At 33.2% G+C, this 15,429-nt stretch overlaps 2 protein-coding genes across 4 annotated transcripts; one reads left to right on the top strand and one right to left on the bottom strand.

Moving 5' to 3' along the window:
* The first annotated feature begins 1,560 nt into the window (after nt 1-1,560).
* On the top strand, nt 1,561-6,703 carry LOC100785358 (DEAD-box ATP-dependent RNA helicase 15). The gene is made up of 12 exons (XM_003531660.5): nt 1,561-1,707; nt 1,819-1,936; nt 3,055-3,155; nt 3,835-4,007; nt 4,174-4,405; nt 4,522-4,640; nt 5,007-5,063; nt 5,165-5,349; nt 5,712-5,856; nt 6,001-6,084; nt 6,215-6,278; nt 6,465-6,703. The coding sequence occupies exons 2-12, from the start codon at nt 1,827-1,829 to the stop codon at nt 6,473-6,475; spliced, it is 1,281 nt and encodes a 426-aa protein (XP_003531708.1). The 5' UTR covers nt 1,561-1,707; nt 1,819-1,826; the 3' UTR covers nt 6,476-6,703.
* Nucleotides 6,704-8,975: 2,272 nt separating this feature from the next.
* Nucleotides 8,976-12,142, bottom strand: LOC100798423 (O-fucosyltransferase 13). Of its 3 annotated transcripts, none has more exons than XM_003533016.5 (6): nt 11,920-12,142; nt 11,654-11,733; nt 11,059-11,129; nt 10,862-10,950; nt 10,452-10,673; nt 8,976-9,852 (listed from the first exon to the last, which is right to left on the bottom strand). In XM_003533016.5, the coding sequence occupies exons 1-6, from the start codon at nt 12,045-12,047 to the stop codon at nt 9,120-9,122; spliced, it is 1,323 nt and encodes a 440-aa protein (XP_003533064.1). In that variant the 5' UTR covers nt 12,048-12,142; the 3' UTR covers nt 8,976-9,119. The 3 variants fall into 3 exon arrangements, with proteins under 3 accessions (XP_003533064.1, XP_006585635.1, XP_014634633.1); XM_006585572.4 differs by having other exon boundaries at nt 11,059-11,171; nt 12,045-12,063; XM_014779147.3 differs by having other exon boundaries at nt 12,045-12,060.
* Between the last annotated feature and the right edge of the window lie 3,287 nt (nt 12,143-15,429).

Here is a 15,429-nt window from a genome sequence, read left to right as displayed (position 1 = left end):
GTAAGGATGGAATTATATAATGTAATTTTTTTATAGAATCAAATGTTGGACTTTTCTCCCATAAGCACTCATACCTGAAAGTACACGAAGTATGGAAGGTAATGATTATTTTAATCTTAAATAAATTTCGCTGTAAATTAAGACAAAAAATTTCAACAAAATTATATATTAAATATCTTTATACTTTATTTAATACAGTAGGTCATATTCGGTCAGCCCAAACTTAATTATAGTGGCATTCAAAACACTGTTGGGCACATGGAATATCTCTATGAAATTAATGAGACACTCATTATATCTCTTTATGACATTGATGCGAGACAATTAAGAGGTAGATGCCAGGGATAAATTGTACAAATAGTGATTGTGTAGTTCATGTAAATAAAGGGTGGGACAGGTTTTCTTCAACGACGTTCAAACTATTGGTCTAAGGACAAGTTTTCAATGGTTGCTCGTGGCAAAGCATCCCAAGAAGTAAACAAGGGTATAATGTTAAAGAGCAACCTATTAGTATATTACAATTAAAATATGTAATGAAATTCAAATATATAAATTATATTTTGGATTTGTAATAAAGAATTTAAATTGTGATATATTTAAAAATATATTAAAATTTAATTTAGAGATAGAAATAAAAGAGAATAAATTGAAATTGATAGACAATTAGGAAAGTCAAGTATATAAGTAAAAATAAAATACCTTAGTTTGAGATAATTGAAAGACAATTTTTTTAGCTTGTTGTGAGTGTAGTGTGTGAAATGTACATGTGAATGGGGGAAGAATTTTTTTTTTAATTTTTAATATAAGAATGTATATTTTACATAACATTTTATTTCCTCCGAGATAAGAGTTATTTTCAATTTTAGAAGAGGAGAAAAAGTTTTCACCATTTATTTATTTTTAATTTTTGTTAGAAATAACATGATTTTATAAAAATTGAGAATGATAACATGATTTTATGATGTGGCTTCATAGAAGTTGAAAATATAGAATCAAATCTATCCATGTAAAAATCGAATTCATGAAACGAAACGATTTAATTTTAACTTTAACATATTAATAATTTATAATTTATGAATAATTACTTTGGTTATTTTTTATTCTAGTTTATGGTATTTATGTTATTTCATATACGTAATTTTTTTTGTTCTTTCATTTTTTTTTTACATAAATCAAATAAGAGAAAAGTTCTCGAAAGAAATAAGAGAAAATATTATTTTTTTAGTTCTCTTCCTCCTCATTTCTTTTTAGTTTTTATCAAACAACTTAAAAAAATCATCTCAATTTTTATTTTATTTTTCCTTTCCTTCCAATTTTTTTTTCCAAAACCTTAAAATTTTATGTCACATCCTTTATCATATTATTATGTAACTGGGGACATAGCAGACATACTCTCCTATACAGTGTATATAAAACAGTAGCTGTTATAAATTAGACGTGTATTATGTTAAAAAAATCATTTACAAATTTTTGATAAAATGGATCTTTCCTAAATTGGTATCATTACATATCAATTCATCCAAAAAAAAATTGTACATATCCGGAATTGCAAGGGCACTTTGGTCTATTCAGTGGTTGCACGCGCTATATGTTCTCGGTCACTGCTTCACTCGCTGAGTCGCTGTTGCTCTTCCTAAAACCCAGAACCAGATCTAGGGTTTATTTTCCTTTTCTTTTAGAATTTGAACAAGTTTTGCGTCTTCAAAGGTCAGCTTCTCTCAACTCTCCCTCTCTTTCTCTCTCTTCGGCAAATTTAATTCGATTTATTTTCTCTGAATCTCTCAAACTGAAACTGAAAAAACTAACCCTAACCAACAGGAAATAGGATGGGAGAATTGAAGGACACTGAGGCTTACGAGGAAGAGCTCATCGACTACGAAGAAGAAGAAGAAAAAGCTCCCGATTCCGCTAAACCCGTTACTGAATCTGGCAAGAAGTTAGTTTCTCTCCTCTTTATCTCATCTATATATTTTATAATGATTTGATATATTTGCATTTTTAATAGTTTTTTTGGTGCCATTCATTGTTTGTCATACTTTCACTGTTAATTATTGAGAAGTTTTTATAGAGTAAGATTCATCTAATAGAAGTAGCATCACTGTTGGTTCTTATGTGCTTCAATTGGAATAAACTCATCCTGCCTAAGGGAGCGTAGATGCAAATTTAACTGTTTATTTATTTTGTTGTTTTTAATAATTTGTTTGTGGGTGTTGTCTAGAGAACAAGACGTTGTTCATGCAATTGGTGTAACACACAAATTGTGAGTTGACAAAAAATTTCACTGGATTGCTATGATGGGTTAATCGGAAATGCAGACAAGAGCTCTGGGTTAGGTGGCTTGCGTCAAAGAGAGGAGACCAATGAGAGTAGTGCCTTATTTAGCTTTTGAAAGGAGTGAGTGGGACAATAGGGTTTGTGTTCTGATGAAATAAAAGGGAGCAAAATCCAAAATCCCCCCCACCCAATAGCACCAAAAAAAGTTGAATGAGGGGCCTAAGAAAGTCTCTGTCTCTGATGAATGACTGAAAGAGTGGCTCTGATTCGCACTGCTCCAGCTGTGACAGTGACCTGTGATATGTTGGGCTTCCACAGAGCCCATAACTGTGATGCTGCTGTAACTGTGTTATAGCACACAACCCGTGGTTAATAAATATGGTTCAAGCCTAGCCCTGGTCATATTTTTCTTAGTTTGATTAGAAAAAAAGTATGATGGAATAAATGGTATAATAATGTCAATTTGTGACGATACTAGTTTGGGAATTATTATATGATGCCATATGCAACAAAATATTGAAGTTGATGGAGTACTTATGTAACTATGTATTTGTGCTTCATAGGCTTGCCAGTGTCTTGCTGAATCCTAACAAAAGATTATTTTATTTCCTGAGTATTGGAGGTCTTGTTTGATATATACCATATTAGTGTTTGGCTTTAAAGTTTGTGATGTGTATTGATTCAATGTTTTCATAATTAAAAAAATAAAATTGATAGGTTCTCAAGCCAACCTTTGATTTTACATCTTCTCATTTCGCATGTACATTTTTTGTGGTGCAGGGGTTATGTTGGCATCCATAGTTCGGGATTTCGAGACTTCCTGTTGAAACCAGAGCTTCTTCGAGCCATTGTAGATTCAGGATTTGAGCATCCTTCAGAAGGCAAGATTTAGCATATGCTGTCTTTGCTTGAATCTACAAACTTGTCAATTGTCATGTATTAGACTTTGATTAATTAGCATTTTTCTTTCTAGCAATACCAGATGGCCTGCTTATCTGTGCTCTTAAGCCATTTCTGTGCCATTTGCCAATGCTATTGGTCCTGATATTGTGTATTTTTTGTTACCTTTCTCAATAAATTGTACACCATGTTGAATTCATTGGTCTAAGCTTTCATTGGTTTCTTAAGGATATCCATTTTTATTAAGGGGTGATCTATTGATCATTGTATGATTGGGGACATGTTTGGATATTCATTCTTCAGTAGAGGAAATATGATTTTCCCCTTTCAAAGGCTTTTCTTTTTCATGAAGCCACCAAAAAAAGCTTTTTTAGCCTTAAAATAAGATAATCTAGACACATTTTTTTCATTATCATACTTCCTCTACTAAAGAATATTTTGCTTGATTATCTCCCTATATGTATCTTGGTTTTTTTTCACAATTATAATTTTTCCCTTCACTCTAATTTATTTTCTTTTCTGAATTTATCAGGTAATCACTACTAGTATATTAATATGTCACGAAAATTGGTCGGTAAACCTTTACATTAAAAGGATCTGGCAGATCATATATACTTACTGAGGATTCGTCCACTACAATTTTGTTTGCTTCTTCATTAGTGCAACACGAATGCATCCCTCAAGCAATCTTAGGAATGGATGTCATTTGCCAAGCGAAATCTGGGATGGGAAAGACTGCTGTTTTTGTTTTGTCTACACTTCAGCAAGTTGATCCTGTTCCTGGTCAAGTTGCAGCTCTTGTTCTTTGCCACACAAGAGAACTGGCTTATCAGGTATGTCTTCTTTAGTGTATCTGAACTGTTTTTCTAGAGAAATTTGTTTGCTAATATTATGTGTCTCTAATAACTAAAGAAGTTACTTGTGTTACCAAGAACCGACAAACATATGTATGCATGTGTAAACTTACAAAAGCTTTATCCATTTGCTGAATTTGTCCAGATTTGCCACGAATTTGAGAGGTTCAGCACATATCTTCCTGATATAAAGGCTGCTGTTTTCTATGGTGGTGTCAACATCAAGGTTCACAAAGAATTGCTCAAGAATGAATGCCCACACATTGTTGTTGGAACACCTGGGAGGATTCTTGCTCTGGCTAGAGATAAGGACCTTGGTTTAAAGAACGTGAGGCATTTTATACTTGATGAGTGTGACAAGATGCTCGAATCACTTGGTCTCTTTCTTCCTCCTCTCTGGAAATTTGCTTGTTTGTGGCTTTGCATTTGCAATCTCTGGTATTTTGTTCTGCCTTTCATATTTCTTAAGATTTTTTCTGTATAATCTTCACAGATATGAGAAGAGATGTGCAAGAGATCTTCAAACTGACTCCCCATGATAAGCAAGTGATGATGTTTTCAGCTACACTCAGTAAAGAGATCCGACCAGTTTGCAAGAAATTTATGCAAGATGTAATGTTCTATTTGTGTGATGATCTATTTTACTTCATGTGATAGTATGGTTTCGTAGTTCCTCTTATTGTTTATGTTGCTGTTATTTTTGCCTAACATCGTTGCCCTTTTAATAAACTTTATCAAGATTATTATTTTTTATGCATTTTTGTTGGTTTATGTATAAATTTTGAATGTTTGCTCTTGTTTAAAATGTAATTGCAATTGTTCTGTTTTATAAATCAAGATAACTGAAATCTATATATCTATTTCTGTGATGATTGATATCTTTATCCTCTGATTGATGATCTTTTAATGTTATCTTCATTCTCTGATAGATGTTTTTTGTCATCTTCATCCTCTAATTGATGATCCTTTTACTTTCAGCCCATGGAAATTTATGTCGACGATGAGGCCAAATTGACTCTTCATGGTCTTGTCCAGGTGTGTTTTGTAACATTTTATTCTCACCACTTGTTATTATTTTTTTTTTTAATGAAAGTCTGTCTACTAGATTAGTTCTACTCATTTATCACCTTTTTCAGCACTATATCAAATTGCAAGAGACAGAAAAGAATCGTAAGCTGAATGATCTTCTTGATGCTCTGGATTTCAACCAAGTAGTTATTTTTGTCAAAAGTGTCAGCAGAGCTGCCGAGTTGAACAAGTTGCTTGTGGAGTGTAACTTCCCATCTATCTGCATACATTCTGCAATGTCACAGGAAGAGAGGTATATATAAGTTGTTATTTTGAAATTGAAGGCATGTGCAGTCTTTGTGTGTTTTTAATGCTTTAAGTTGATTTTTATATACTTGGACTTTTGGACTGTTAGATCCTTTCAGTTGTTATACCTGTAAAAAACTTTGTTAATTGTGCCTGTCCTTGGTTCAGTAAAATATTGGTCTGGGCCTCAGAAGCTCCATCTCAAAGTAGTGTAGACCAATTGGCATTTCTTGCTGTAGCTGCTCTGGTCATCCGTTTACTTGAATGGCGGCTATGATCTACATTACTTCATATTTTTGCAGGGATTTGAACTTTTATCTAGTAATTGCTGTCTCATTTTTACCCCTCGAACACATTTACCTGTTTCAGATTGAAACGGTACAAGGGCTTCAAAGAAGGGAAGCAAAGGATTCTCGTGGCAACAGATTTAGTTGGAAGGGGGATTGACATAGAACGTGTTAATATAGTTATTAACTATGACATGCCTGATTCTGCTGATACTTACTTGCACAGGGTAACTGCTGGATACATATAATTAGATTTTTTTTTTATCTTTCTATACGTTTTTTTTCCTATTATGTGGTTGTATCTTTGCATGCTTGTAATTTGCCTCTCACCTCTGTTCCCTCCATCTCTTAATTAACATGTGAATTGATAGGTGGGAAGAGCTGGCAGATTTGGCACGAAGGGACTTGCAATTACTTTCGTGTCCTCTACTGCTGACTCTGAGGTTCTTAATCAGGTTAGACCCCACTTCCATGGAGATTTAGGAACATTTCCTTTGTACTGCCATTGGGAAATGGAGAAGTAATCAAGGCACGTTTTCTCCATACAGTGCTTTTTATTGATAAGTTTCTATATGCTGATTTCAGGTGCAATCTAGGTTTGAGGTTGACATAAAGGAGCTTCCTGAACAAATTGACACTTCAACATATAGTAAGATTATTTTCCTATTGGGTATTATTGCTTTACTAGTTTTTATGACTTAAATCATATTCGAGTAGATGCACAAAATTTTATCAGAACTGGAAGTATGATGTATTATTTTAAGTACGTTTTGAGTTGATTGAAGCAGAGCAGGTCGAGTTGATCATAATGTAGCATCTTCTTTATTTCCTGCAGTGCCAAACTGATGACGCTTTGGAACTATTAGGAGGCAGATCTCGAAGGATCTTTGCGGATTGGGGAATGGTGTGGTTGGCAACTCATCAATTTGAGTGCTTAGATACTATTTAACAAAAGATGTTATTGTTTAAATTGTGAGATTGGCCCTATTTGAATGACTCCCTTTTTGAGACTCAGCAGATGTATTTGTAGAATACATAGTCAGTGTAGCTTATAAATGTATTGTTATTTGTTAATCATCGGTTCGTTGAACATTTGCAGCAGTGTTAAATCATCGATTCATTTAACATTTTAAGTAGCAGCAATTGGTATCACTCTGCTTGAATAAATGCTCTTCTAATGGTTGCAGGATTGCTTTATGTTTAATGTCCCTTTTAGAGAAATAAGACAAGATGCCCCTTTAGTGTTTTAATGTCTCATCCATCTGGTGTCTAGTGCAAAATGAGGTTAAGAGTGCTATTAGCAACCTTGGAGTATTTGTTTTAAAGTTAGGTAGAATTAATTTTGATGGAATTAAGATAGATTGCACGTGGAGGAAGTGCGATTTCTCGTGCACTTTTTGGCTGAAGTAATTCTCCCCCTTCAATGTATGTATCGTTGTTTGAGGTGTGTCAACTTTGTTTGAGGTGTGTTTTCATATCCATCTTTTCATCTTTAGGGGAAATTGCTTTTTGTCTGGTTCGGTATTTCTGTTGCTAATTGTTATTGTAGGTGGGAATTTGGTTTGGTGACAGTTAAAAACGAGTTAGGTCAGTAGAGTGCTAATAAAAGATTAGGAGTGATTTAACACCGCATAAGACAAGATTTGTGTTCCGTATGTTTAGGGTTTGTTGGGAGTTGATTTCTTAAGTGAATTTTAATATCTCAGAAGATCAGTTCATGGCTTTAGTCGGAGATGAGTAAACTTGATTGGGAAACTTCACCCTGATAGCAGATGTGCGGATCGTCAGTATTTCTGTTGTGTTGAACAAAAAAGTCTTTTCTTAATCCTAACTATTAAAGCCTACATTGAGTTGCTGCCTTTAGGGGGCATTAGAGTTCAGTCTTTGCCTTTGGAGTCGGGTTGTTTAGAGAGGAAGTACTTTAGTGGTTGAAGGCTCTTGCGTGGGAAGCCATCAACCCAACATACCTTTAGTTCGAGGTTGCAGAGTGTCGAAATGCGTAAAGATCCCCTCCAGCTGGAAATTTTCAATTTCTAACAAGAGAGAGTAAGATACATACATTTTGTGGGGCCCACCATCTCACAAATGTATTTCTTTTCTCTTTTAGTGAAAATTTTCAGTACAGAGAGAGATTCAACCCTGTTGAGATGGTGGACTGTGAAGTTAGAAACTAAGTGTAGACCATGTTTGGAACATACCCATAAAAGTTTACATTTTCATTTTTTTTTCTGGTAATACTTATAGCAACTAGTATTTTAATCTGTTCATCACACAGTATATATATATATAAATTGTTTAAAAGAATAATAAACAAATATATCAGAATAAATTATATTTCCAATTTATAACGAATAATTTAAATTGTGATAATACTTGACAATTTCTTTTAAAAATTCAATTTAGAAATAATAATAATAATAATAATAATAATAATAATAAAAGGTGGTAAATTGAAAGGGATAGACAATTAAGGAGATTGATATATAGCTATAAAGATATAAAGGATGATTTGAGATGGTTGAGAGGAAATTTTTTTAGTTGCAGAACTAATGTGTGAATTGCTTGCATATTTAAAGAAGAGAATGAAAATGAATTGTAAAAATTTCTAATTGAAGATCTCCAAACTATGTATTTCGATAGGAGAAAAAAGAAATTATGGGTAATGATGCATTTCTTTTCTTTAGTTAACAAAAAAATGGGAAAGAAGAGAAAAATAAATTAATTTTTACAAACAAAATATTTTTTAAAAATCATTTTTTTTAATTTAAATTTCAAAATAGGGTACATGAAGTAACAAAATACAATTAAAATCTGTGAAACACTCATTTTAAGTCCATTTCTAGATTAGCTATCCTATGGCCTTATTAGCTGATATTTCTGATTGTTACGGATATAAGGTCCATAGAAATGCCACTATTTGCAACCTTTGAAGAATGTTCTAAACGTGCATAAAATAGGAGAGGAGGGAGACATTATGCAAGCAGGCTGCACACAATGCCCTTCTTATTAGCTTTGGAAAAAGTTTGGTTGAAAATTATTTAATTTAATTTAATATTAGTTTACTATACTTTTATTTTATTTTATTTTATGTTAGCTCTACTTGAAAAAACTAATACGTGCGGCCTGTTGCAGAATGATGGCCACTACAGACTTTTGTGTGGCTCATAAGATTCGGCCAGATCCAGATTCAAGTTCTAATTGTGTAATCATTTACCAAAAGGCCAGTATGTCAGATTCTCATTACTTATGCTGTTATACACAACAGGATAAAAGAAACTCTTTTACCAAAACTTGATCAATAACAGGATGGATATTTCTAATTGGGTAATCATTCTTACACCAAATGTCTGCCAAAAATTTCATTAGTGATAGTAAAAAGCATCACATTCAATACAAAATAATAAAAAAGCTGACAGAAGCTAAGGAGTGACAAAGCAAAATTAAATTAATAATGTCAAAACTACAAAAACGATGAATCCGAGATCCAAAATCACAACTTGAATTCGCAAAAACACTCAGACAGAGCAGAGCCTCTTCCCTTTGCAAAATCATCTCTGTGAAGCTTCCATAGTGCTTGCTTCAACTCCTTTCCATTAAGACCCTGTGAGGTTAATTGTGCAAAACCTCTTCTGCTAAAAAATAGAGTCTTGTACAAACCATTGAAAGCTCTCATTGCTGAAACCATCTTATCCATATTCCCAAAATATGTGGCTATATATGAATCACTGTTAATAGATACATAATAATCCAAAGCAGCTTTTGTGTTGCCATGCATGCTTGTGAAGTCTTCTCTACTGAGAAGACTTGATTTAGTAACTATGTTGGCATAGGTATCTATCAACCCTTCGATTTCCATCAAACCATCTCCAGCTGCCAGGTATATATTTGTCGTTAGTGGGATGGAAAGAGATTGAAGTATTAAAGCTGTCTCGTTAGGTGTAAGTGGGCATTTCCCACGTAGTCTCCAAACACGGGCTAACTCTCCAGTCCATGGTTTTCTGTCCACTTGTGCTGCTTCTATGGCTTTAATGGAAGCAGGAGACAGGTCCGGGTACTCACACTGGCTGTAAGCAACCATGTCTGGCTCAAAACGAAGATGAAGAGACAAAAATGGTTTAGGTATTGCATCTAGAAGCTGAGAGGCTTTCATTTCCAAGGATCTGGTGAGACGCAATGCCTTGTAACAAGCTTGACACAGAGCAGCTTTTGCATACAAAGGGTATCTGCAAGGGTAGAAGAAAGTCAGAGAACAACATTAGTTACAATACAATACAACTGTGAAAAATAAAAGGGGAAGGGGGCACATAATCTTAATTCTTGATAGCCCCCATTCGGGATGTTTGAATAAATTCCTTCTACCTTGTAATCTAATTTAAGCTATTTGGCTACATGAGGATTGAAGTTGCTTGCATAGTCATTAGTCACATGAGACATAATATTACAACTCAATTGAATAATTCGTCAGTATTAAGCAGACCAAACTCTTTGGACAAGCTCATAGCCATTGTAGAAACTAAATATCTTTGCTGAAAATTTTGATAATGGATGAAGACATAGGCTAACAGGAATAAATTCACTTGTAAAGTAATACTAAAATGTTAAGAATTTACCCATTGAAACCATCGGCTTAATGAAGTGAGATCCCTGCCAAAATACAGGGAAAGTAAAGAGAAAAAAAAGGGATATTTGGAATGAAAACATCATTGAGCAAGAAATTTGGGATCAACAATATCGACGGTGCTTATATTTTATAAGCAATCATTTGATGGTTTTAGAACTTAAATTAAGTTATCAAATAGTAGTTGATGGAAGTGAGATATACCTGTCCCTTCTTTGAGACATTGCTGGTGTGATAGAAATGTACTTGTGTTTCAACAGAGAAGGAAGAACACTTTCAAAATAATCAAATTGCCCTTTCCGTTTGCTACAGTCTATTCGAACTGGTTCTTTTGAAGCAATATCTGGTGGTAACTCTTTTACAACTTTGACAAAGCCATTCATATGCTTTATAAAGTAGTCTACATCATATACATCTGCAAAACCACTGTAATGGAACCAAGTATTCAGAAATCCTGTCTTTCAGCAGGACTATGTCAAGTTTCACATTGTAACTTAGAATAACATAGATCAGGAGATAGGATAACAAAACAAAATTTACTAGTCAGCCAATAAATACAATTTTGAGTAAAAATTTGCAAAGAAAAATTCCAAAGAAATGGAAAGGTAAATTGCCTTGTTTCATTCCAATATGATGCCACTTCAAACTTCGGCAAGACAAGGGTTGCATTTAACAGACGAGCAATGCCCACACCATCACAGAACTGAAACCATTGTAGATTTCTTCTCAATTTTAAGAAAGCAGCAAAAGAGTATTGAAGATTTTTGAAGGATCTGGAGTATAAATTCAAGAGTTCTCTTCAAGTACTCACATCTCTTCGCATCTGATTGAGCCCCCCATAGCAATCCACTCTGATATATCCATTAGTTTGTAATGGTAGAGCTGCACCATTTCAAGAATAAACAAAAAAACGAAAGCAATTGTCTGCAACGAAAGCCAATTAAGGTGGATTCAGAAAATAAAAAGCCAATCAGCAACCCTCACCCACCCTCAACAATTTAAACCTACCCATTGCAAATCCAAGTCCAAATAACAATAAAAAACCAAGCTTACGCCCCAAATTCCAACTACTAAATTAAACACACAAGTAGATCTAATCCATGTAATTTCCAAAACTTCAATTACTATGACACCAATAGCTATCCCTATGGGAGATATAAGGTCCATTGGTTGGAGAAGGATGAAGGGAGGAGAGGTCGTGGGTTCGAATCCCCACACAGACATTTCTAAAAAACTAAAATTTGCCAATAAAAAAATAGCTATCCCTATGATACTCTTGAGATTCTTAAATGAAAACAAAATGAATCTAGTAATCACAAAAGTTCATTCAATATAACAAATTTTTAACCTTCAAAGTTGAAATTTAGTAGAGACAAAGATCAATGGAAAAAATAAAAAAGTAGTACCTGTTTGATGGCCTTGTAGCCACCAATTGCAAGGTCTCCATTCCACGAGTCTCCGAACACTCCATATATCCACCTCCCCTCTGTAAAATACCAACCAATTCATGGATCAGCAACAACAGAAAAACAAAAAATGTTACTACCCAATATACTAAGTTCCAAATTGAAGGTGCCCAGTTGCGAAGTTCAAAGCTTTATGGAAGATTCAACCCATAAAAATAAAAATAAAAAAGAAGAAGAAGAAGGTTTTGAAATTGTGAACAACATACAAGGAGGCTTCTCCATAAATGTGAATTTGAGAGAAAAGGGAAGAAGGCAATAGCAGTGCGAGAAGGAAGAGGAGTGAGAGGGAGACGACGAGAATGCTGAAGAAAAGTTTCACAGAGAAAACGACCATTAGATTTCACGGAACTTCTGATGATAGATCCCTGCGATTGCGACGACGATGCAATGACGGTGGAAACTCACTTTGCGCTATGCATTTATTGCATTATACATTTATTTATTCTATGCCTTATATTTCGTAATATTTATGAAACTTGTTAAAATAAGAATTTAGTAAATATTTTTATATTATTACTTATTTATTTAATATTAAGATTGTTAGTATTATGTATAAAGTACTTTAAAAGTTTAATAGGCGTGACTTTTTGTTAAGCAAAATTGAGTTAAGTTTTTGTAAATTAAAAAAAGAAAAGATTCTACTAAATGATCAATCCAGTTTTATAACAAAAAGGTCATTAACAAAATATTTTATATTTATAATATGATAATTATACAATAACTTCATGTAATTCAGTGATTTATTAAATGTCATATAATACCTAAAGTAATTTTTAATTTGTTTTGATAGTACCATGATGTTGTTGATTTAAGCCATCTTTTATGATTGATACTTTATATTAATATTATGATAATTTTAAAAAAAATAATTAATAATATCACCCTAAACAATCATTTTGATAGGATAAAGATTGATAATGAATGAAAACTAGCATGGTTTATTTATGTATTGCTTGAGTCACAATTTAACAAGAAATTATATATTCTAATTTTAAAGTAATTTAAGAAGAAACTTTTGTTATATCATTTGTCTGAGTCAGTCACTAATTGTTGGAGAAAAAACATACTCATTTTTATTACTCAAAAATCACAACAAAAAACAAGAGATAATACTATAAATGAAATAGAAGAGGATCACAAATTTGTTTAACGTGATTCAAACTTTCACCTCTATATCCACAACCTCAACCCCAATTTGTTTAACGTGATTTGAACCTTTATCCCTACTTTCATGATCTCCTCACAACAAATTTTTAGGACAAACTGGACAAACTTGTAAACCTTCCCTCAATATGACCCTCCTTTCTCACCTAAGGTAAACTTGCCTTTTTAGGTTGGATAATTCTTCTCATCTTAAGAATCTATATATATAGACCTAGCATCACAATTTTAAAAGAGGAAACAAATTTCTAATTTATAAAATATATCTTTAATTTTAAAGAGCATCCTAGAAATAAGACAATATCCTTTTTTAAATCTAAACAATATCGTAGAAATTTGAAATTACAAATTAGAATTGCTTCCCAACAATCATTCCCTCGATTAAAATTTAATTTCATCTTCAATCTTGTTAGATGCTTGTTACGCTTCCACTTTGCTTGCAAAAAATCTAGTATGTTTCCCGATCTACTCCATGACTACTGAATGGCGACACTTTTGGACTTGGACTGCCAACTACCTCTATTGAAACACGCCATTTGACTATCATATTGTCAAGTAGACTTTCAATACAAGGGATCCCTAGGCCAAGGATCCACCATTGTCATCTTACTCGTCCGAGCTGGTCACCAAATCAAACTATCAACTCTGATACCAATTCTTGTGCATTTGAAGGGAGTGAACACAGGGAAGATTTATACCAATAGACCATGAGCAATCATATAAGTGAACTTGATGCAATATCTTAACCCAAAACCTTAAGACTTGAGTTTATGGGTCTTTCCTTCACTTATATGATATTCAACCTTTTCATTCCTTCACTTCCATGGTTGCTCATGACCCATTGGTATAAATCTCCCCGATGTTTATCACTTCAGACACTTAACAATTGGTATCAGAGTCGATAGTTCGACTTGGTGATCAGCTCAGACGAGTAAGATGACGACAATGACTACAATGGAATACTCGTGAATGATAATGACTTCTGCTCAAGGGAAAGACTACCATGTGGATGAGACTCACACTTGAGGGGGAGATTGTTGGAGTACAAGTGTAAGGTGAAGTCTCCCATCATGTAGAAATAAGAAGGTTAAGCACCATATAAGTGAAGACAAGACCCCATAAATCGCAGCCTTAAGGTTTTGTGTTTAAGTTTGGTGTCAGGTTTACTTATGTGGTTGTTCATGACTCATTGGTATAAATCTCCCCGATTTATCCCCCTCGGTTTCCCAATAATTGGTATCAAAGCTGATGGTTCAACTTGGTGACCGGCTCAGACGAGTAAAATAATAACGATGGATCCTAAACCTAGGGATCCCTTGTATTGAAAGTCTTCCTGACAGTGGTGGGTTTAGGTGGCGTGTCTCGTGGGTGTAGCGGCATATCTAGACTACCATGTGGAAGAGACTCACACTTGAGTAGGAAGATTGTTGGAATACAAGTGAGATTAAAATCTTACATTGTGTAGAAATAATAAAGTTAAGCATTATATAAGTAAAGGCAAGACTCACAAACCTAAACTTTAAAGTTTTGGGTTAAAGTTTTGTGTCAGATTCACTATGTGATTACTCATAACTCATTGCTATAAATCTGTCTAGTGTATCATCTCTATTACAAAATAATGAAGGTGTAGCATAATGTTGACAATGAGGTGTCTTTCTTTACATGGAATACTAATATAATACTATGTATTTAATAGCGCCTTAACATCATATATTATTATTATATATAAATTTAATGATCATATATTCATTTATAAGATGATTTTATATGATTTTATATTATTATCCAATTAAAAATTATCATTAATATAATTTTTAAGATGATTATTGTAAAAGTTTATAAACTTATTTTATACGGTAGTATGTGAATGTTTCAAAATATGCTTCCTACAAAATGTTATATTATTGTTAACAAAATATCTGTAACACAAGAGTGATATTTAATTTATTTCTATGAATTATACGAAAATAACATTTAACTGGGACATTTTGATAATATTTTTTTGTCACTACATTTTGATAAATATACAATAGGGACATTTGATAATTATAACGTATATTCCGGGGAAAATGTATAGTAAACTATTTATATAAAAAAAACAAATTATTCGCATCATGAAATGTTGTTTCCAAAAGCATATTACCAGACGCTCCATTAGGTCCTGAAATGAGGAGTCCCAACTGAAATACCCCCAAAACAGGGATTTTTAGCACACATATTCTCGCCTTTAGACAGTGAAAATGATGGTATGATCTTTGAAAAGTTACATTTTAAAGTTACTACCGTCAAGCATGTATATTGAATATTCTTCTAACAGGTTCATATTGATCTAATAATATAGAACCGTCGAAGATTTGCAAGACATACCCGGCTCTGCCTAATTAGCACTGTTATTGATCAATAAATATTAAAACAGTAAGACTCTTAAAATTTTATCATTCAAACTGAACAAGTTAAATGTGCCAATGCTTTTTATCCATCGAAAACTGAACACAGCAACAGCTAAGACACAAAAAGCCTCTATTTATAGGGAAAAGAAATGAAGGAATTGCATA

The sequence above is a fragment of the Glycine max genome, chromosome 8 (assembly GCF_000004515.6).
Source record: "Glycine max cultivar Williams 82 chromosome 8, Glycine_max_v4.0, whole genome shotgun sequence".
Lineage (NCBI taxonomy): Eukaryota > Viridiplantae > Streptophyta > Magnoliopsida > Fabales > Fabaceae > Glycine > Glycine max.
The sequence above is the reverse complement of the archived record's forward strand: the minus strand, read 5'-3'. Positions and strand labels throughout refer to the sequence as shown.